Raw genomic sequence first — 22,663 nt, forward strand, 5'->3', positions numbered from 1 at the left:
CTCACCCTTTGTGTCGATTCTGTAACTCTTGTCCATCATTTCCAGTACTTGGTATATCATTAAACAGGCACTGTGAATGATTTGCTGGCATGTAAATATCAGGTATAACAAACACTGCGTTCTGCTCTTCTTGTGAAAGACCTTGCACAGGCTCTTCATACTCTCATCTCAGCATGGAGGCTTCCCTGTGCTTTGCGTTGCTGGTTTTTCTTCCAGCGTTCACCTCAACCGTCGCTCTCCCTCAGAAGAGATCTGCGCAGGTACAGTAACAATGTCTTTATTCTGTAAGCCCCTCAGGTAACAATGAAATTATTTTTGGGCTGTTCCAGGGGTTCGAACGCGTACGGGAGAATTATCAACAGATCAACTCCCGAACACGTGGAATGGTTTCCATCATAATTTGATCATCTTTCCCTCTGATTTTTAGAGATCGTATTTGAGAATTGCTGCCAATGCTTCTCCTTCAGTCCTCATTAACAACTAGATAACGTCTTATTCATTCTATTTGATCTCTGTATGCAGCTGATTTTAAGTTTGATCCGCACCTGTTTTTATAGTGTTTCAATGGGTAAATCCTGTTTAAATGGATACAATGAAAAACAGTACTTCTGTCTGTCGCATTCAAAATGATGCTACAGGAGTGGAGTTTGCTTTTCACTCCAGTGGGGGCGAGTCTTACTCTAAGGATCCATTGTTAAGCGAGTTATCTAATAACTTACTAGTGTCCTGATTGTATATCACTGCAGAAGCGCTGAATTACTGTACAGTGGAATGCTGATGTGTAGAAAGTAGACTTTTAAGATCGTAACAACGCTAAAATAAGTCTAAAAACTGTAAAGTGCATGAAAACATAACCGGAGATAGTTTGGCATACAAACGCCCACTATTGAGCTACTAAAAATCCAGCAGATTGCTTATGAATACTATTAATGTAAACAGTGAAGGGTTTATTGATGAAAAATACAAGGAGATTGGGAAAAATTAGTTTTCCCCACATTTCAGATAGACTTTAGACTCCTATCCCCCTGCTGGGACAAGTAAAAAAAAATAGGTCCCATGGTGGGAGGTGGATTTATTCAAACTTTGTTTGACTTGATGTCAGACACCCTGCAATGCACACCAGAGTGGGAGGAACACATTAATGGCAATATTATCAGAAGGCTCTATTTAATTAAAAAAGTTATATTAAATATGATTTGCAAGCAAATAATAAAATGTGAGATGTTAACGAAAAATGTACAAGGGTATTTAATTTTAGTGAAAATAGAACAAATAATATTAAAATACTGTTATCGAACAATAATACTACAAATAACAATTATATTAATTATAGTAATATAAATATATACACTAATATCAGTTTATGTAGTCATAAAAACAATACAAATGATGTATGTATTGTTTTAGTAGCAGAAGTAGTAGTAGTTTCTTTTTCGCATTTTACTATAATTATATATATAATAAAATTACACAAAAAAGTAAAGCTAGCCAAATAATTGTAGGATTTTAAGACAATCTAAATACTGTTAATAATAATAATAATAATAATAATAATGATGATGATGATAATAACAACAACAGTATTAACTGATTTTAAAAGTGTTGAAAAGGCTAATCGTATTCTTGAAGAATTAATGATCAATTAGAAATAATAAATTATAAAACTAAAGTAAGGTTTCACCTCAACCACCGAGTCGTTTACTTGTGTTGAGGGGTGAAGGGGTAACGGATTTGCGATAATAACTAAATAAATTAATACATAAATGAAATAACTTTTTTATTTTCTTTTTTAATCAGGGGGTTGACTAAGTTTTTTCAGGTACTTTTTACTTTACTGTATATATAACTCCAAAATTATTCCAGTTTGCAGTTAGCGTGTGTGTGTGTGTGTGTGTGTGTGTGTGTGTGTGTGTGTGTGTCTGTGTGTGTGTGTGTGTGTTTAAAAGCTTAAGTAAATATTATTTAAGTAGATTTCTTTGAACATTTCAGTTTTGACCTTTTAAACTGCAGACAAGGTGCTGGCCAGCAGAGTTGAAAGGTCTGATGTCACATGTTTAGATAAAGAGAAGTTTCTGGGAGCTCCCTGTGCAAAGGCATGCTTTAATCCTGGCTGCTTTCACAGACACTACTCTTGGACTACTGACAAGCAAAAGACTCTGTTTAACTGGAGCTCAGCAGCATAACACAGAAACCACTGAGAGGAACTCTCCATGAAGGGACTCTGACTGTGTAGAGCCTTCACAGTGATGGACAGTATTATCCCTGCCCCCCGTTTTCACCTTCCAGCACACTGTGGAGTCGATGCCATGGCAGGGCTGTGATGATCAGAGTGACGCGGGCAATAAATCGTGCAGACACTGCATTATTACTCATGTAGTATTTATTTATTTATTTATTTGTGATTTTAGGGGCATGGCAGCGATCTGGAGATCTACAGCTTCCACGTGGACTGCAAGGTCACCTCCCGCTTCGCCCACAATGTGCTCACCAGCCGCATGGCCAATCGAGCCAACGCGTCCAGAGAGGTCACCTTCGACGTGGAGCTGCCCAAACATGCGTTCATCAGCAACTTCAGCATGTGGGTATTGCTGACCCCTCCCCCACAGGCAGGGAGCCCCTGTGAGAGCTCATAGATGATCTAGTCTGGATTTGAATCCAGGTCTCCATTAGCGAAAGGCTGATGCATTAACCCACCGCTCCTCCTCCCCCCTCTGCCCTCTCCTCTATCTCTTTCCCCCTCCCCTCTCTTCCAAACCCTGTACATCCATTGATCTAGATTCTCAACGACTGGGCTGTGTTTCTCTTTCCTTGCACAGGACCATCGATGGAAAGACGTATGTTGGTGTGGTGAAGAAGAAGGAAGAGGCCAAGCAGCAGTATGATCAGGCCGTGTCCCGGGGGCACAGCGCTGGACTGGTCAAGTAAGACTGTCTCTGTCTGTCTGCCTGCCTGTCTGTCTGTCTTTGATTCAGAGCTGCTCTGCTAGTTTCCAATCCCAGTGGCTGCAGCCCAGTACTGCAGTGGTAGCTCCGATTCCAATGAAGCCACGTGTGTGCGTGTGTGCATGTCAGTGTGTGTGCGTGTCAGTGTGCGTACCGGGTGATGATCGCTCTTCAATCTGCTCAGCACTCACTAGCCTGTCCAGCCTCACAGAGCGGGACAGTGAAGCTGCCCTTGTTGTGACTGCACTCTCTCTTTCAAACACTCCCCAGAGTCTCCGGGAGGAAGATGGAAGAGTTCAAGGTGTCGGTGAACATCGCGGCGCTCAGCAAGGTCACCTTTGAGCTCACCTACGAGGAGCTGCTGAAGCGACACCTGGGGAAGTACGAGCTCGCCATCAAAGTGCGGCCGCAGCAACTGGTCAAACACTTCAAGGTACTGTGAGTGTAGCTGAGAAAGGGGAGGTCTGGACGACACAGGCTGTTCCAGGGAGGGAGGTGGGGAGAGGGGGTGGGGAGAGGGGGTGGGGACCCCTTAGTAAGATGTTGAGCCCCCACAGGAACAAACACTCACTTTAACAGATGTTATATTTTTTATTTTTAAAAGATTATAAACCAGACAGGAAGTGCGTTCCCTAATCTGGACTCTTAAAATGCGCAATGCAATTTGAGCTGATTTATTAAGAAGTTGAACTTTTCCTTGTATCTTTTCCTTGTATCTTTTACAGTAGAATGATCTCAAGTGCCGTGGCTGTTCCCACAGTCTCTGAAGTCTTTGTGAAGAGCAGTGTACTGAGTTAAACCTGTCCTTGTTTTCATTCTGCGTGGATGTGCTGTGTGTTTGTTTTTCAGATCGATGCTCATATCTATGAACCTCAGGGCATTAGCTTTTTGGATGCGCATGCAGCATTTCTAACTAACGACTTGGCAGAGACCGTGAAGAAGACATTAACCCAGGACAAGGTAGGAAGAGCTGGTAATGACGGTGTTGTTATTATGCAACAAGCATGCTCAATACAGTCCCTGAAACACATGCCTGCTTCAGAAGTCATGTTCATGTGTTGTGTGTCTCTTCTTGTGAAAGAGATATGATCTCGTGCAGTTTGGGCAGAAGGACGGTGAAGCTAAGCTGAGCTGCTCAACCCTATGAGATAACCTGCAGAGCTAACACACAAGCCTGCTAAACACAGCCCCCTGTAATACAAACGTGCTTGAGAAGTAAATACGGTAAGCGTATGAGAGACACCTCCCCCCCCCCTGCAGAGACACACCATGCATACTCCTACACACGACAGCTTTACCATGACATCACTGTGCACAGCACGGGGTGACATCACTGTGCACAGCACGGGGTGACATCACTGTGCACAGCACGGGGTGACATCACTGTGCACAGCACGGGGCGACATCACTGTGCACAGCACGGGGTGACATCACTACATCACTGTGCACAGCACGGGGTGACATCACTCAGCACAGGATGATGAGACGACCGGAATTTTGACAAACGCATATCAGTGATTGGTCGATTTCTCAGACCTGATTTATAATCCTCTTTAGGCCCACGTTGTGTTTGAACCAACACTGGACCAGCAGCGCAAGTGTCCGGAATGCTCTGAAAGCATCTTAGACGGAGAGTTCATCATTAAATATGACGTGAAGAGAGAAGCATCAGCAGGAGATATCCAGGTACTCGCTCTGCACTTGAGAGGGGCTGTGAACTGTCTTCAATGATCACTTTATACCAGCTCCATTCTTTCTAATCTTTTTTAACCAAGTAATATGAATTCATATCTTGTCTATCGTTGTTTCTGCTCGGATCATTATTAACCGTGCTGACCAGCTGTTCCAGGAAACCATTGCTTCTGAAAAGACTCCTCACGGCGGGCTGTGAGGATATAAACAGGCTTCACAATGTGGCACATACTGCAGGGCTGGCTAAAGATATCGCCCTTCCACGCCTGGTCTGTGTTCCAACCCTGTTCCACATTTTTTATCGGAACCAATTAAAAGTTCCATCCAGACCCTAAAGTAGTTAATTATCTAATTGTACCTGTTAGACCTGGAGTGGAATGAACCTCCAGGGCCATGATTGATTGGACACCCCTGACCTCCGGACTTCAGTTCGCAGGGAAACACTGATATGTTTCCCCGTCAGCCCTGGGGGAGTCTTTCCAGAAGCAGTTTTTTTTAGTTAGTAAGCAAAAGCAACACTAGAGAAAGATCGCACACAGAGAGCACATGCCATAGGAACAGGTGAGAAATAAGAAATGATGGCATTTTTAGATGATAAAAAGGCAATGAGAATTGAGGGGCCCATTGTCCCCTGGATCTGTCATATAAAAAATAAAGAATGTAAGTACGCATGTGTTTTAAGGGCTCTGTTCTATTCTCAGATCGTGAACGGATACTTTGTTCACTATTTTGCGCCCAGCGATCTGCCGAGGATGCAGAAGAATGTGGTATTCGTGATAGATCGCAGTGGCTCCATGCACGGGAAGAAAATGCAGCAGGTGCTTCATTAACTTGTGATGCTCTGTGAAATGTTATTACTGTGAAAAATACTTCATTCTCTTGAATGCATTTAGTAGACCTGGAGGCTGCCACGTGGTTAATATTTCTAATCCATGTGCTTCGCTGCAGTTTGAAAGCTGCAGCATTGCCCCTGAGATTGCAATTTAAGTTTTTACCACTAGATAAACAGCCTGCAATGCTGACTGCGTTTGCTAATGATATAGTAAACAGTTGTTTTATTAACGTAGCACTGGAAGGAACCCCAGTCACTAGCATGGCATCTCTTCTGCTTTCTTTTCTCGGAAAGACTCGGGAAGCTCTTCTGAAGATCCTAGAAGACATTCATGAAGATGATCATTTCGGCTTGATAACGTTCGACAGCGAGGTCTCGACTTGGAAAAGTACTTTAGTTCAAGCTACTCCCAAGATGGTGCAGCAGGCTAAAACTTTCGTGGGACGCATTACAGACCGAGGAGGTGAGCGCTGAAACGGGGCTGAACCCCTCCACAGTGTATCTGTGATGCAACCGATTTGAAACACGAGATGACATTGATCACGAAGATCATATGATAAACGCATGTCATTAACGTATGGAGTTCCATCCTCACAATCGCAGTAAATACAGTACAGTGCAGCCCCGTTTATCACACTGTAGTCGGGAGCTGTAGGTAAGAAAGCATGCACTTTGTGTTCTGCCGTATATCGAGAATGTAAGTGCTAGTCTAATGGCATTAGGGGGCAACTGGGAGCTATGAAAATACTGCCTTATAACCCGTGTGATGCTATAAAGGAATGCCTTATAGGGAGCAGTGTATTAGTACATCACAAGTACAGTGCAACTGCTGGTTGCTGATGTAGCCGTATCTTCTCTGTGTTTGTGCCGTTCCAGCAACCGATATAAATGCAGCTGTTCTGAAAGGAGTGGAAATGCTGAAGATTTCCAAGGAAGAGAGGAAGCTCCCTGAACGCAGCGTCTCCATTATCATTCTGCTGACTGATGGCGATCCCACATCCGGTACAGATGCACGCTCGTTAATGAACTGATTAACGAACTCATTCCAATAGCAGTATCCCTGGGCTGTGCGGATCCTGCCCTTACTGATGGGTGTTTCTAATCCACAGGCGTCACTAACCTGGAGCAGATCCAGTCCAATATAAAGAAAGGGATTGAAGGCCTCTACACGCTGTACTGCCTGGGCTTTGGCTTTGACGTTAATTACAACTTTCTGGAGAAGCTGGCCCTGGAGAACGGGGGCGTGGCTCGGCGGATCTACGAAAGCTCTGACTCCGCCTTGCAGCTCCAGGTAGGATTGGAAACCCCCGAGCTCTGGAAGCGTGTCTCAGAAGCGCAGGCGGAGTCTGGAGCGTGTCTGATGGGCTCTCCCTTTGTCTTCCAGGGGTTTTATGAAGAGGTGGCAACCCCTTTGCTGCAGCAGGTTGAGCTGCAGTACCCGGGCAACGGGGTCTCTGATCTGACAGAAAATGTTTTCAGACATTACTACAACGGCTCCGAAATTGTGGTCGCTGGACGTATTTCCAAAAACGACCTGGAGATACTGAGCGTACAGATAAAAGCAGGGGCAGTAAGTTGGTCAATTTGCTAATCTATCTATCTATCTATCTATCTATACATACATGTGTTACACAGTCAGGATTCAGTCAATCGCTGACAAAAATAATATATAAGGAGGCTTGGTGGTCCAGTGGTTAAAGAAAGTCACTTAACTTCCTTGTGCTCCGTCCTTCAAATGAGGTGTAAAGCCGAGGTCCTATTGGAAGTGACTCTGCAGCAGCAGCTGTGACGCATCATTCACCCCCAAGTCTCTGTAAGTCGCTTTGGATACAAACGTCTGCTAAATGAATAATAATTAAACAGACACACACAACAGCTAATGCTGGTCCCTGTGCTGCTGCGCTTGCTCTGGTCAGTCGCGGTTGGGTGTGGACGTTCCAAGTCCAATCCTAGTTTAGCCACTATGTGTGTGACCCTGAGCAAGTCACTTAACCTCCTTGTGCTCCATCCTTCGGATGAGGCGTAAAGTCGAGGTCCTATTGGAGGTGACTCTGCAGCAGCAGCAGCTGTGATGCATTGTGATAAACAGACACACACTCAACAGCTCATACTAGTCCCTGTGCTGCTGTGCTTGCTCTGGTCCAGTGTGGTTGAGTTGCTCTTTATTTTCACAGGCCAGCAGCGACCTGACCCTCGCAGCCGAGACGCCGGTGGAGGAGCAGGACGAAGCTGTGAAGAAGCACAAGTACATTTTCGGAGAGTACATCGAGAGGCTCTGGGCTTACCTGACCATCCAGCAGCTGCTGTCAAAGATGTAAGGAGTTTCACTGGCTCCGTCACAGATGAGCACAGGAAGACACTTGTTGTAGATTCCCTAATCGCTGAAGTTTTTACCGGATTCGTGGGCGTCAGAGGACACTATGGATCACTTGACTCTTTACAGTTTTGTGGGCCAATGCACAAGCTGTATTTGGTCATGTACCCCAAATTGGCATGCCAGTTTCGATCTGAGGGTTCAGTAATGTTGTTAGTAACATCTTTTAGCTATTTATTTCATCCCGTTTATTTTAGAAACCAAAGCGCTCCCCTTGTCTATGGTCGGGATGTTGCTTGTTCCTGGCTGGTGAAGGCACTGATTTAAGGTTTTGTTTAACTCTGGTGATTTCAGTGTTTCAGCTCAGCCTGAAGAGCGTGAAGCCCTCAATGAGAAAGCTCTGCAGCTCTCTCTGAACTATAACTTTGTGACTTCGCTGACATCGATGGTGGTGACCAAACCTGAGGAAGGGCAAACGGACCGAACCATGGTGGCACACAAGCCAACTGAAGCAGAGCAAGGAGACAGAGTTGACTTGAGTCGCCATGGTATTATTATTATTGTTATTATTATTATTGTTATTATTATTATTATTATTATTATTATTATTATTATTATTAGGCTTCCAAGCTGGCTTGTGAAGCCTATTGTTCTTGTAAAGATTTATTTTTATTATTATTTTTATTTATTATTGTCGTTTTTCCTCCCAAAACTTTACATTGCTTCTGTTCACACACGGTGTAACCAAACAACGTGAAACTTGGCAGGTATCATCCTGTGTACATTACAGTTCAGATGCCAAAAAAAATTGCGCGCCTGCATCAACCGGCCTGGCGCATTTTTTGGAAAAACCTTTCAAAATCTTCTTTAACCCTTAGCGGCCCATTTATTCAGCGCTTCTCAGGCGCATCGGGTCCAATTTATTTTCACACATGCAGTTTATTTTAGACGCGCTGTTTAAAAGTATTTGTTTTCACAGTAAAACAGGTTTAAAAGGCACTGCATATCAACAGGACACTCAGTACTGCATCTCCAGCCCCTCTCCTCGTTCGCTATATTTTTCAGATACCTCTTCATAATCGTGCATACCGATAAATCATCTCCTGATCACTCATTTTATCTCCAAACTCCTCAATAATGCGATCCAAGTCATTATTTTATTACTGTAACATCTTAAAAAGCTCTGCAAATGTCCGTGATATTCTTTGAACGCTGAATGCAGAAGCAGCTATCTTGTTTGTTTATGTCCGTGTTATCTCTGTGGTGCCGGGGCTACGTGTATTGCTCAGATCCGCCCCCTTTTTTTCGTAAAACAAGATGGCGACCAGACCTATGTTTTGTTCTTAAATTTAAATCCGCTTAATTTGAACACGGTTTAGTTGATTAACTCCAAAGTTGACACGCATCACCCCCGTGCCAATAAAATTGACTTTTTTAAAAATGGTGTTTGTGCATAAACGTGACGCATTTCTTTAAAAATCTTTAAAAATCATCTTCTTGTTAAGCAGTGAACCGATTGATCTGAAACTTTGCATACGTCATCAGCAACCAAACCCACTTCGTTTCCGATGCAGAGGTTGCTGCGATAAATTTTACTATCACGATGGCTGCCACAAAGTTCGCCAAAACGCGTCCAAACAACAAAATGTTTCAGTTTGAAAACCGTTTAACCAACTAACTCCTAACTTGGTAGGCATCATCCTGGGGACAGTGGAATTCAAATATGTCAAAATCGTGTTCTTTTGTAAAACAAGATGGCTGCCAGAGCTACATTTTCTTCTTAAATTTAAAACTGCTTCAGTTGAAAAATGGTTTATTTGATTAACTCCAAAGTTGACAAGCATCATCCCTGTGTCAATACAATTGACTTTTGGTGTTTGTGCGTAAACCAATATGGCCACCTGACGCATTTCTTTAAAAACTTATCAAAATCTTTGGTCAAATGTAAAACTAGCTTATAACTCCTTATGAAGTGCAGACAGGTTAATGGTTACTGTAGAACACAGATAGGAAACCTTATGTACTCTATTAAAAAATTACCTTGATCGTGACATTTGACCTCTCCTTAAGGTTAAATGTAAAATTAGCTTATAACGCTTTACAGTGTATAGAGAGAGTCATGGTTATAAAGCATTGTGAGATAATGAACTAATGCAGTATTTTGAATTGAAACTGTTCCTTAAGAACTGACCTGTTGCTGACTTGTGCTGCAATGCTACAGCTTGCCAATATTTCCAACTGGTACTGAGCTTGGAAGCTGTAGAAATGCCTGGCAGTTCTAGTTGTTATTATTATTATTATTATTATTATTATTATTATTATTATTATTATTATTATGCACAATTCTCATAATAGCAGCTTAACCTTTCCTGAATCCTTCCTATCCAAGTTAGAATTAATAGATAGTGTCATAACAAAGCCTTTTTATGTTAAGAACATAAGAAAGTTTACAAACGAGAGGAGGCCATTCAGCCCATCTTGCTTGTTTGGTTGTTAGTAGCTCATTGATCCCAGAATCTCATCAAGCAGCTTCTTGAAGGATCCCAGGGTGTCAGCTTCAACAACATTACTGGGGAGTTGGTTCTAGACCCTCACAATTCTCTGTGTAAAAAAGTGCCTCCTATTTTCTGTTCTGAATGCCCCTTTATCTAATCTCCATTTGTGACCCCTGGTCCTAGTTTCTTTTTTCAGGTCGAAAAAGTCCCTTAGGTCGACATTGTCTATACCTTTTAGGATTTTGAATGCTTGAATCATATGACTGCATAGTCTTGTTTGTTCAAGGCTGAATAGATTCAATGCGTTTTAAACCCGGGATAATTCTGGTTGCTCTTCTTTGCACTCTTTCTAAAGCAGCAATATCCTTTTTGTAATGAGGTGACCAGAACTGAACACAATATTCTAGGTGAGGTCTTACTAATGCATTGTAAAGTTTTAACATTACTTCCCTTGATTTAAATTCAACACTTCGCACAATATATCTGATCATCTTGTTGGCCTTTTTTATAGCTTCCCCACATTGTCTAGATGAAGACATTTCTGAGTCAACAAAAACTCCTAGGTCTTTTTCATAGATTCCTTCTTCAATTTCACTATCTGTTCTTTCATTCAGGACTAGTGGGTGCAGCAATATTACCGGTTAATCCAGGTCGTACCTCAAGCAGAGCTTCTTATCTCAAGTTATCATCCGCACAACAGGCTCTTCCCTCCAGGCACCCCAAACGTGAGTAAAGCATCATCATCATTATCATCATTATTATCATTATCATCATTATCATCATTATTATCATTATCACTATTATCATTATTATTATCATTATCACTATTATCATTATTATCATTATCAATATCATCATTATTATCATTATTATCATTATCATCATTATTATCACTATTATCATTATTATCATTATTATTATCATCATCATTATTATCATTATTATCACTATCATCATTATTATCAATATCATCACTATCATCATTATTATCAATATCATCATTATTATTATTATTATTATTATTATTATTATTATTATTATTTATTTCTTAGCAGACATCCTTATCCAGGGCGACTTACAGTTGTAAACAAATACATTTCAAGAATCACAGTGCAAGTAATAATACAATTAAGAGCAAGATAAATACAATGATGAATACAATTACTTTGGTTCAAGCAAGTACAAGTGTGACAAAATACGATTCAATAATACAGCAGATAACAGTGTCAGTGAAAGTTACATCAGGATATAATTAAATACAAAATACTACAGATTAAACACTTGGCAGATTACAGTACTCTGAAGTACAGGATTAAATGCAGTAAAATAGGGGGCAGATAAGAGCAAGTAAAGCACATTTAAGGAAGGGTGATATCATTATTATCATTATCATCATTATTAATAGTATTATCATTATTATCATTATTATCACTATCATCATTATTATCACTATTATCATTATTATCATTATTATCCCTATTATCATTATCATCATTATTATCACTATCATTATCATCATTATTATCATTATCATCATTAACATCATTATTATCATTATCATTATTATCATTATTATCATTATTATAACTATCATCATTATCATCATTATCACTATCATCATTATTCTCATTATCATCATTATCACTATCATCATTATTATCACTATCATTATCATTATTATCATTATTATCATTATCATCATCATTATCACTATTATCATTATTATCACAATCATCATTATTATCATTATTATCATTGATAATTATTAATATCACTATCATCATTATTATCATCATCATCATCTATTATTATTATCACTATCATCATTATTATCATTATCATCATTATCATCATTATTATCATTATCATCATCATCTTCATCATCATTGATTATTATTATTATTATCACTATCATCATTATTATCATTATCATTATTATCATCATCATCATCATCATCATATTCATCATCATTGATTATTATTATTATTATCACTATCATCATTATTATCATTATCATCATTATTATCATCATTATTATATTCACGGATCACTGAAGTTTTATCTTGCGATTCACTGATCTTGCATGAGTGACTTGCAGTAATTCTGGGAGACCAGCCTTACCTACACATTAAGGTCAGGGGTGGAAATAAGACTCCTATTGCACAGCAGTGTCACCCATTCCAGGTTTTAATACCAGCTTGATTGGCCACGGTGTGTATAAGTAACAAGCTCAGGGGATTCTTATTAAACTCATAGTAAAACTAGGAATGGATTCCACTGCTGTGCAATAGAAGCCATATTTCCATTCCTGATAGAGATTATTATTATTATTATTATTATTATTATTATTATTATTATTATTATTATTATTATTAATAAGCTATGCACAATTCTCACAGCTGTTTAACCACACCTGAAACTCTTCCAGAGTGTTGTTGATAGATAAGTTAGAATTGATCCTGGTCTCGCTATGGCGTGCTCCCCCAGCAGTAAAGCATCTTATTATTATTTATCTTATTGAAAAAGCAAAGAGAACAAGTCTGCTCAATAAAGCAGGTTCTGAAAAATATTGGGGAGTTTGTCTTCACCTCCTGAAATCTTTTCATTAAGTGTAAGGTATATATTGGATGGTCTTTTTGTATGTGTATTTTTTTGTAAAGTCATTTGTTTCTCTTAAAGGTTTTCATTCTCCAATTGTCTCATGTAAGTAAACAGGTTTCTTGTTTGGCATTATTTTAATCTGGGAGAGCGATGAGGAGAGTTTACTAATTTGTTTTGTGAAATTGCATTCTGCAGCAGCGATAGCCCTTATAAAAGTTTACCATGGCATTTTTGCAGTCTTTCTGTATTTTTCCCATTATCTTTCCATGGTTACTCTATGCACATATCAGAGCTCTCTGTGCTTTACAATGCTCCCCTATGCTTTACCACACCTCTCTGTGCTTTACAATGCTTCCCTATGCTTTACCACACCTCTCTGTGCTTTACAATGCTTCCCTATGCTTTACCACACCTCTCTGTGCTTTACAATGCTTCCCTATGCTTTACCAGACCTCTATGTGCTTTACAATGCTTCCCTATGCTTTACCAGACCTCTCTGTGCTTTACAATGCTTCCCTATGCTTTACCAGACCTCTCTGTGCTTTACAATGCTTCCCTATGCTTTACCAGACCTCTCTGTGCTTTACAATGCTTCCCTAAGCGAGTAGTGATGTCATACTGCTTAAAAAATGTATCAAGTCTCTAAATATTAGGTTTGTCTAAAATACATATTTCTCTATTCAAATGGATTTTCAGTGGCCTATGCTGACTACGATATGCCAGGTGAGGATTTTTTTCTTGTCTTTTATATTTATGGGCAATGGCACCAGTATGATTTCTGTTCCTTCAGAGCAGGCGATGTGAATGGTAAACTTTACAGCAAATAAGTTAGCAACACTTTTCATACAGAACGCAATTGTATAAAAAATATATATATATATATATCTTTCTTCTATTGACCATAGTTTCCCCTGGTTTGCCATGTTTATTAATATACTTTTTTACACCCTGACGAAGGCACTTCTGTGTCGAAACGTTGGCGATATGTTTTTATGGATTAAAGATATTCATTTGAGTGTGCGCTGCTCTCTTTTTCTATATTCACTGATGGCTTCAGCCTTGTGAACTTGCATCTCATCTTCTTTGGTGTGCAGACCCTTTTTTCCCTTTTATTAATCTGCTTTACCATTGCTATTCTTTACAATGCTTCCCTATGCTTTACAGTGCTTTCACTATGGCCAACTTTCAGGAGAGACCACAGTAATACAGCCAGCATCGTGACAAAACATTAGGAACACCTGTCATATACAAAACACTGACTGACTGAGTCTCCTGGCTGTGCTATAAGTAACAAGCTCAGGGGATTCTTATTAAACTCATAGTAAAACCAGGAATGGATTCAACTGCTGTGCAATATAAGCCATATTTCCATTCCTGATAGAGATTATTATTATTATTATTATTATTATTATTATTATTATTATTATTATTATTATTATTATTATTATTATTCTTAAGCTATGCACGATTCTCACAGCAGTTTAACCACACCTGAAACTCTTCCAGAGCGTTGTTGATAGATAAGTTAGACTTGATCCTGGTCTCGCTGTGGCGTGCTCCCCCGGCAGTAAAGCATTTTATAATTATTTATCTTATTGAAAAAACAAAAAGAGAACAGGTCTGTTCAATAAAGCAGGTTCTGCGAAATATTGGGGCGTTTGTCTCCAACTCCTGAAATCTTTTCATTAAGTGTAATCTTTCCATGGTTACTCTATGAACATATCATAGTTTAAACCGGTTTGACATGTTTATTAATATGTTTTACCACACCTCTCTGTGCTTTACAATGCTTCCCTATACTTTACCAGACCTCTCTGTGCTTTACAATGCTTCCCTATGCTTTACCAGACCTCTCTGCGCTTTACAATGCTTCCCTATGCTTTACCAGACCCCTCTTTCCTTTACAATGCTTCCCTATGCTTTACCAGACCTCTCTGTGCTTTACAATGCTTCCCTAAGCGAGTAGTGATGTCATACTGCTTAAAAAATGTATCAAGTCTCTAAATATTAGGTTTGTCTAAAATACATATTTCTCTATTCAAATGGATTTTCAGTGGCCTTTGTTGACTACGATATTCAAGGTGAGGATTTTATTCTTGTCTTTTATATTCATGGGCAATGGCACCAGTATGATTTCTGTTCCTTCAGAGCAGGCGATGTGAATGGTTAACTTTACAACAAATAGGTTAGCGATACTTTTCATGCAGAACGCAATTGTATTAAAAAAATATATATATCTTACTTCTATTGACCATAGTTTCCCCTGGTTTGCCATGTTTATTAATATACTTTTTTACACCCTGAAGGCACTTCTGTGTCGAAACGTTGGCGATATGTTTTTATGGATTAAAGATATTCATTTGAGTGTGCGCTTCTCTCTTTTTCTATATTCACTGATGGCTTCAGTCTTGTGAACTTGCATCTCATCTTCTTTGGTGTGCAGACCCTTCTATCCCTTTTATTAATCTGCTTTACCATTGCTATTCTTTACAATGCTTCCCAATGCTTTACAGTGCTTTCACCGTGCTTCAGTACCCTGTGCTGTGCTTTTACTATGGCAAACTTTCATGACAGACCACAGTAATACAGCCAGCATCGTGACAAAACATTAGGAACACCTGTCATATACAAAACACTGACTGACTGAGTCTCCTGGCTGTGCTATAAGTAACAAGCTCAGGGGATTCTTATTAAACTCATAGTAAAACCAGGAATGGAGATTATTATTATTATTATTATTATTATTATTATTATTATTATTATTATTCTTAAGCTATGCACGATTCTCACAGCAGTTTAACCACACCTGAAACTCTTCCAGAGTGTTGTTGATAGATAAGTTAGACTTGATCCTGGTCTCGCTGTGGTGTGCTCCCCCGGCAGTAAAGCATTTTATAATTATTTATCTTATTGAAAAAACAAAAAGAGAATAGGTCTGTTCAATAAAGCAAGTTCTGCGAAATATTGGGGCGTTTGTCCCCAACTCCTGAAATCTTTTCATTAAGTGTAATCTTTCCATGGTTACTCTATGAACATATCATAGTTTAAACTGGTTTGACATGTTTATTAATATGTTTTACCACACCTCTCTGTGCTTTACAATGCTTCCCTATGCTTTACCAGACCTCTCTGTGCTTTACAATGCTTCCCTATGCTTTACCACACCTCTCTGTGCTTTACAATGCTTCCCTATGCTTTACCATACCTCCCTGTGCTTTACAATGCTTTCCTATGTTTTACCACACCTCTGTGATTTACAATGCTTCCCTATGCTTTATCATCCCTCTCTGTGCTTTACAATGCTTCCCTATGCTTTACCAGACCCCTCTGTGCTTTACAGCACATCTCTGTGCTTTACAATGCTTCCCTATGCTTTATCACACCTCTCTGTGCTTTACAATGCTTCCCTATGCTTTACCAGACCCCTCTTTCCTTTACAATGCTTCCCTATGCTTTACCAGACCTCTCTGTGCTTTACAATGCTTCCCTATGCATTACCAGACCTCTCTGTGCTATACAATGCTTCCCTATGCTTTACCATTCTTTATTCTTTATTACACTGTTTACTATGGGACACTTTTATAAGAGTTAGATTACTCTTTTTTTTAATATGCTTTATCATCCTTTCCTATTTTTATAATGCTTCCCTATGCGTTCACTGTGCTCTGTTACCCTCTACTGTGCATTTACTATGGGGAACTTTCATAAGATGGTACGTGGAAGACAATACCATCCATTTACTCCAGTGACAATAGCAGCATTGGTTCTGGAGAGTGAAAAACCCCTGGTAATGTCATCTAGATTTCTCTGATATTTCTTAGTTTAATATCCTAGTATGCATGTGCTCTGCTACTCTATGTGGGTGTCTACTCAGATCATAGTTTACCAGGCTTACACATTAATCCATCTTACTAAATCATTTTCTTTAACCACTTATAAAGGCAGAATTTAGAAAGAGATGATGTGTTCTTATAGGAATGACCACTAGATGGCGTGCAACTGTCATTTCTGTCCTCCCTGCATCTGTGGCTACTGGGAGTCAGTAAATGAAAATTTTCTCGATACTAAATATGTTTCAGAGGGGATGGAAATAACAGATACACACCCCCAGTGAGTAGTGATGTCATACTGCTTAAAAAATGTAACAAGTCTCTAAATATTAGGTTTGTCTATAATACACATTTCTCTATTCAAATGGATTTTCAGTGGACGACTACGGTATGCAAGGTGAGGATTTTTTTTCTTGTCTTTTATATTTATGGGCAATGGCACCAGTATTATTATTTGTTTATTTAGCAGACGCCTTTATCCAAGGCGACTTACAGAGACTAGGGTGTGTGAACAATGCATCAGCTGCAGAGTCACTTACAGTTACGTCTCACCCGAAAGACAGAGCACAAGGAGGTTAAGTGATTTGCTTAGGGTCACACAATGAGTCAGTGGCTGAGGTGGGATTTGAACCGGGAACCTTCTGGTTACAAGCCTGTTTCTTAACCAATGGACCACACAGCCTCGAACAGTATGATTTCTGTTCCTTCAGAGCAGGCGATGTGAATGGTAAACTTTACAACAAATAAGCAATACTTTTCATGCACAACGCAATTGTATTAAAAAAAATATATATCTTACTTCTATTGACCATAGTTTACCCTGGTGTGCCATGTTTATTAATATACTTTTTTACACCCTGACGAAGGCACTGTGTCGAAACGCTGGCGATGTGTTTTTATGGATTAAAAATATTCATTTGAGTGTGCGCTGCTCTCTTTTTCTATATTAACTGATGGCTTCAGCCTTGTGAACTTGCATCTCATCTTCTTTGGTGTGCAGACCCTTCTATCCCTTTTATTAATCTGCTTTACCATTGCTATTCTTTACAATGCTTCCCAATGCTTTACAGTGCTTTCACCGTGCTTCAGTACCCTGTGCTGTGCTTTTACTATGGCAAACTTTCATGAGAGACCACAGTAATTCAGCCAGCATCATGACAAAACATTAGGAGCACCTGTCATAGACAAAAGACTGCATATTATGAATGTTGCAGTGCTGACTGAGTTTCCTGGCTGTGCTAGAGAGTCTCTTACTGGCCAGACACCCAGTGAGCTCAAGCAGACGCCTGCAGGGTTGGCCTTCGCTGTGGCGCTCCTGGGTGGAAAGAGGCGATTGGCTTGGGGATCGGAGGATGCCCCCTGACCTTTACAGACTCCTATTTGGAGTTGAGTTAGTGCCATCCTAGCTGCCTGTTTCTAATGTTTTGTCCAGCGACTGCCTGCCTGAGTGTGTGTGTGTGTGTGTGCGTGCGTGTGTGTGACATTCATGCCCAACCCTTCCAACTCAATGTCTCTGTTTTCTTCCTGTTCTTTAGCACGGCCAACCCATAAAGGTAAAAAAGATCACTGTGTGTGTCTCTCTGTGTGCGTGCGTGGGTATCAATGTGTGTGTTTGTGATGTGTGTCGTCAGTGTGTGTGAATCGTTTGTTTGTGTGTGTTGTGTGACATTCATGCCCAACCCTCTCCAACTCAATGACTCTGTTTTCTTCCTGTTCTTTAGCACGGCCAACCCATAAAGGTAAAAAAAAATCACTGTGTGTGTCTCTCTGTGTGTGTGCGTGGGTATCAATGTGTGTGTTTGTGATGTGTGTCGTCAGTGTGTGTGAATCGTTTGTTTGTGTGTGTTGTGTGACATTCATGCCCGATGCTCTCCCACTGAATGTCTGTTTTCTTCCTTTTCTTTAGCACGGCCAACCCATACAGGTAAAAAAAAATCACTGTGTGTGTCTCTCTGTGTGTGTGCGTGGGTATCAATGTGTGTGTTTGTGATGTGTGTCGTCAGTGTGTGTGAATCGTTTGTTTGTGTGTGTTGTGTGACATTCATGCCCGATGCTCTCCCACTGAATGTCTGTTTTCTTCCTTTTCTTTAGCACGGCCAACCCATACAGGTAAAAAAAAATCACTGTGTGTGTCTCTCTGTGTGTGTGCGTGGGTATCAATGTGTGTGTTTGTGATGTGTGTCGTCAGTGTGTGTGAATCGTTTGTTTGTGTGTGTTGTGTGACATTCATGCCCGATGCTCTCCCACTGAATGTCTGTTTTCTTCCTTTTCTTTAGCACGACCAACCCATACAGGTAAAAAAAATTCTCGCTGTTAATCTAAGACCTGCCGGTAGTCATATCCTCTGGAAAAAAAACTGTCAATTCTTTAAATAACTGTTGATATTAATCGTCGATTTGACAAAAGAAAATAAATAAAAACGAATAGCAGCAGGCCTAGCGATAAACAATAATGAGGGGGATTGCATATTCCAATGCTTACACACTCCCAATTCAGAGTTGAGTTAGTGACATCCTGGCTGTTTACTAATATGCTGTCCAGCGACTGCCTGCCTAAGTGTGTGTGTGTCTGTGTGACAATCATGAACGATGCTCTCTAACTGAATATTTCTTCCTATACTTTAGCTCCACCACCAACCCATACAGGTAAAAAAACACCTCACTGTTAATCCAAGATTTTAGATACACTCCAAAAACGCTGATGTCTTTTGTCCTCTTGTACCCAAGAATACAGAAATTACTGCAATTTTCAGAGTACAAATGTGTTACCCAATAAAGCCCTCCAAAACAATGGCTGCTTTTCAGAAAATACTACACATCATAAGCCTTTTAAGGGGTCGTTTCTAACAATGATACTTTCATTATTCGTACCAGTTGCAAACTTCCATTAACTGTAAAGGTCTTTAAATGGGCAGTCTGCTATTTGCAAACATGGGTTTTCATTTTAAAACATGACACTCGCACTGCCTTGGTCATTTCAACTCGGCAGCTTCCCTCAGGGTTTCAAGCGTCTTACTGGATGCCAAGAGTGTCAGTCATCAGAGGGAAGCAGCTGGTTGGTTACTGGCAGGGAAAGCCAGCCCTAAAGGGGTGGGGAAGATTCTCCAGGTGAAATGACCATGAAAGGGCAATCTGAAAGCAAGGCTTGCAAACAGAGGTTTGTTTAACCAAGGGTAGTACCAGATATCATGTTTATCACAACCACTAGAACCGTTTTATTAGCCCTGTGCGAACTGTCAATTTAAATATAGCTCTGATTAATTAGATTAAAAAGAAAATGTTCGAAAAGGCTTATTTTTCTTTTCTGTTCATTTTGTTTTCAAGCAGATGAAAACCCGCGGTTTGTAATCCCAGTGAAAAATAAACAGCGGTCCGTGTGCTTTGAGATCGCTGCTCCATCCGACGGTGTCATTCTGCAGCTGGTCAGTGATGCAGACTCAGGTGAGAATCTACAGAGAAGTACAGGGGACAGGAACTGCACTCAAAGTTGGCAAAGTTAACCGTAGCCAATCTTTTTAAGTGCAGCACAGAAACCAGGACCAGAGGAAGCACAGTTGGAAATTAAGTGGAGACAGAATGGCCTCCTCTCATTCATGATTTTTTTTTAAATGTAGTTTCTGTGTCTAATCTTTCGTTCTGCTTTATCATTAATTCAGGGATCACGATCAACGGAGAGCTGGGAGAGGCTGGGAAAAGTGCATTCCAAAAGATAGGAATTGTTTACAAAGATCTGTACGAAATAGAGTTTAACACACAAGGACTCTCCCTGGTCAATAAAACTGATCATTCCATTCAAACACTGAGCTGGAGCCCTATGAGCATCGTGTTGGACAGGTGAGGACGTGACTGCGTCACACTAAGGGGTTGGCTTGACTTAAACCCAGTCAGGATTTTTATAGAGCATTTTACAGCACTCGGGAATCATACTGGATTGCATCCCAGGATTACCCCTAAAGGGCTAAACAGATGATGTCATCCGCACGATGTAATAGATTATGTATTATCCGTTAATGATGCTGACATCAGCATAAGACCTGTCCTTACCTCTTGACTACAGAGCTTGCTCTTCAGACAGATGGCAAGAATTGTCTTTGAACCGTATGTTTTGTGGTTCATGTCTAGCCCTTGCCTTTCCATTCAGTTCAATGGGCTGAGACGCCAGTTCATTACAGTGGGTTTCCCCGGTGCTGTAAATCTGTCTAACAGATCCAGCTGTGGCTTATCCCGGCAGGGTATCACTCGATCAAATCAACAACTTGGTTTCTTAGAAGCTTCTTAAAAAATAAATTGCTAAGGAGTTGAGTGTCTGATATCCGCTCCCCCTTTCGCTCCAGCCTCTCTCTATCCTCTTCAAACGGGAGGACCACTGAAGTGACTCTGGGGAGCACGGTCATTGAGGTTTTACTGCATCGTTCAAGACAAGACTTTCTGTGGCTCAAAATAAAACTGAATGATTTCTCTGCAGGAAGCACTGGGCTGCTGGGTATGTATTAGGAAGCATGGGAGTTTTTATTTTTTATTTAATTGCCTCTGGGGGGCAACGACGGGGATACAGTGCCAAGGTTTTAAAGGTTGTCCATGCAAGGGATCCTGAGTGACACATCTGGTAAAGGCACTCCGCATGGAGTGCAGGATGCACCTTATAGCCTGGAGGTCGCCGGTTAGAGTCCAGGCTATTCCACTGACGACCGTGGATGGGAGTTCCCAAGGGGCGGCTCACAATTGGCTAAGCGTCGCCCGGGTGGGGAGGGCTTAGGTCAGCCAGGGTGTCCTCGGCTCACCGCACGCCAGCGACCCCTGTGGCTGGCCGGGCACCTGCGGGCTTGCCTGTAAGAGATCCAGAGCTGCACTCAACACTGCAATCCCAGTACATAGGCAGGTACAGTAAGTCACTCTTACATGTTTGGTTATATATTTCTTCTTTTTTTTTTTACAGGTCGGTTTTCTAGACAGTTGTCTGTAAAAGAAGGTAGAATTGGCAGTAAAGTCTTGATTGAAGTATATGGGCACGATGTGACTGTGACCAGGTAAACAGATTGTTAATGGGTCTTGCTTTATAGAAACACAGTGTGTGTTCACAATCGGTGCATTTACTGTATTGCTGACTCTGTTCCATTCTGCTTTCCAGGGATTTCACAGTCGATTACGGAACGCTGTCTAAAGACAGAGTCTCTTGCTGGGTTGTCCCAGACGGCGGACGAGGAGCAATCGAAGGCTCTTACAGCGACTACGTTGTCCAGACTTTGTTTCAAAAACCATAAAAGCCTTTCAACGCTTACTGTTTTGATGACTGGCTGACAAACCAATAAAAGACAAATCTGTATACTCTTTGAATGCGTCCTGTCACTTGAAACACGATGCACTGTGACTGTCAAGGGAGCGAAATCAATAAAGAAGAGCTGTTCATTTTGAACTCTGTGCTGCTTTACGTAGCTCTGTTAGCATTTTATCGAGCAGGACAGGGAGGCTTCATGGTACTGAGTTGATATGGTGTAAAGCAGACATACACAGCATGTAAACATGTATACATACGTGCCTCATCAGATACACACCAGCGTTCCTTTTAAATGAAATCTACCAACTACCTTCCACTTCACAAGCAGCTGGGTTTGACACGCTAACAGCTGACATTTTTTGCTTTTGCTAAATTCTTAAACTTTGGGTTCAAAACACAATTTATGTGAGCTTTGCAAATTATTCTATAAGGTCTCTTGTCTTTCATAAACACATTCTGGTCTAGCTGACAACTTAATCTGCTGGTGTTCTGAACAGCACTTCTACAGTATATTGAAATGTCTCTGCTGTTTCATTCTAGTATGGGGTATAATACAGGGTACTGTCACATGATACAGGCTGGCCGCTCTGACCTGGAGTAGGTGAAAATCAGCTTGTTAAATAAGGATAATTAAACAACGTAGCTAATCTTACATAAGTAAATTACATGTGGTACAAACTAT

The 22,663-nt window shown here is 40.5% G+C and overlaps 1 protein-coding gene across 50 annotated transcripts; it reads left to right on the forward strand.

The window, feature by feature from the left end:
- Positions 1 to 122: 122 nt before the first annotated feature.
- On the forward strand, positions 123 to 22,036 carry LOC117971214 (inter-alpha-trypsin inhibitor heavy chain H3-like). 50 transcript variants are annotated; one of them, XM_059018235.1, is made up of 29 exons: positions 123 to 260; positions 2,409 to 2,578; positions 2,817 to 2,921; positions 3,213 to 3,375; positions 3,792 to 3,902; positions 4,500 to 4,628; positions 5,336 to 5,452; positions 5,761 to 5,929; positions 6,343 to 6,468; positions 6,576 to 6,757; positions 6,851 to 7,036; positions 7,641 to 7,780; positions 8,135 to 8,328; positions 10,890 to 11,000; positions 12,956 to 12,979; positions 13,574 to 13,600; positions 14,932 to 14,958; positions 17,084 to 17,104; positions 18,243 to 18,260; positions 18,429 to 18,446; positions 18,614 to 18,631; positions 18,799 to 18,816; positions 18,984 to 19,001; positions 19,332 to 19,352; positions 20,031 to 20,147; positions 20,363 to 20,540; positions 21,041 to 21,189; positions 21,643 to 21,733; positions 21,835 to 22,036. In XM_059018235.1, the coding sequence occupies exons 1-29, from the start codon at positions 174 to 176 to the stop codon at positions 21,965 to 21,967; spliced, it is 2,868 nt and encodes a 955-aa protein (XP_058874218.1). In that variant the 5' UTR covers positions 123 to 173; the 3' UTR covers positions 21,968 to 22,036. The 50 variants fall into 50 exon arrangements, with proteins under 50 accessions (XP_058874218.1, XP_058874219.1, XP_058874223.1 ...); XM_059018236.1 differs by having other exon boundaries at positions 20,034 to 20,147; XM_059018240.1 differs by lacking the exon at positions 18,984 to 19,001.
- Positions 22,037 to 22,663: the final 627 nt, after the last annotated feature.

The sequence above is a fragment of the Acipenser ruthenus genome, chromosome 58 (genome assembly GCF_902713425.1).
Source record: "Acipenser ruthenus chromosome 58, fAciRut3.2 maternal haplotype, whole genome shotgun sequence".
Lineage (NCBI taxonomy): Eukaryota > Metazoa > Chordata > Actinopteri > Acipenseriformes > Acipenseridae > Acipenser > Acipenser ruthenus.

Bases quoted from the DNA above. Each gene is read 5' to 3' on its own strand.
- LOC117971214 (XM_059018235.1), top strand. From the start codon at position 174: ATGGAGGCTTCCCTGTGCTTTGCGTTGCTGGTTTTTCTTCCAGCGTTC. The intron at 3,376-3,791 runs GTACTGTGAGTG...TTTGTTTTTCAG, and splicing joins AACTGGTCAAACACTTCAAG to ATCGATGCTCATATCTATGA. The intron at 3,903-4,499 runs GTAGGAAGAGCT...AATCCTCTTTAG, and splicing joins AGACATTAACCCAGGACAAG to GCCCACGTTGTGTTTGAACC.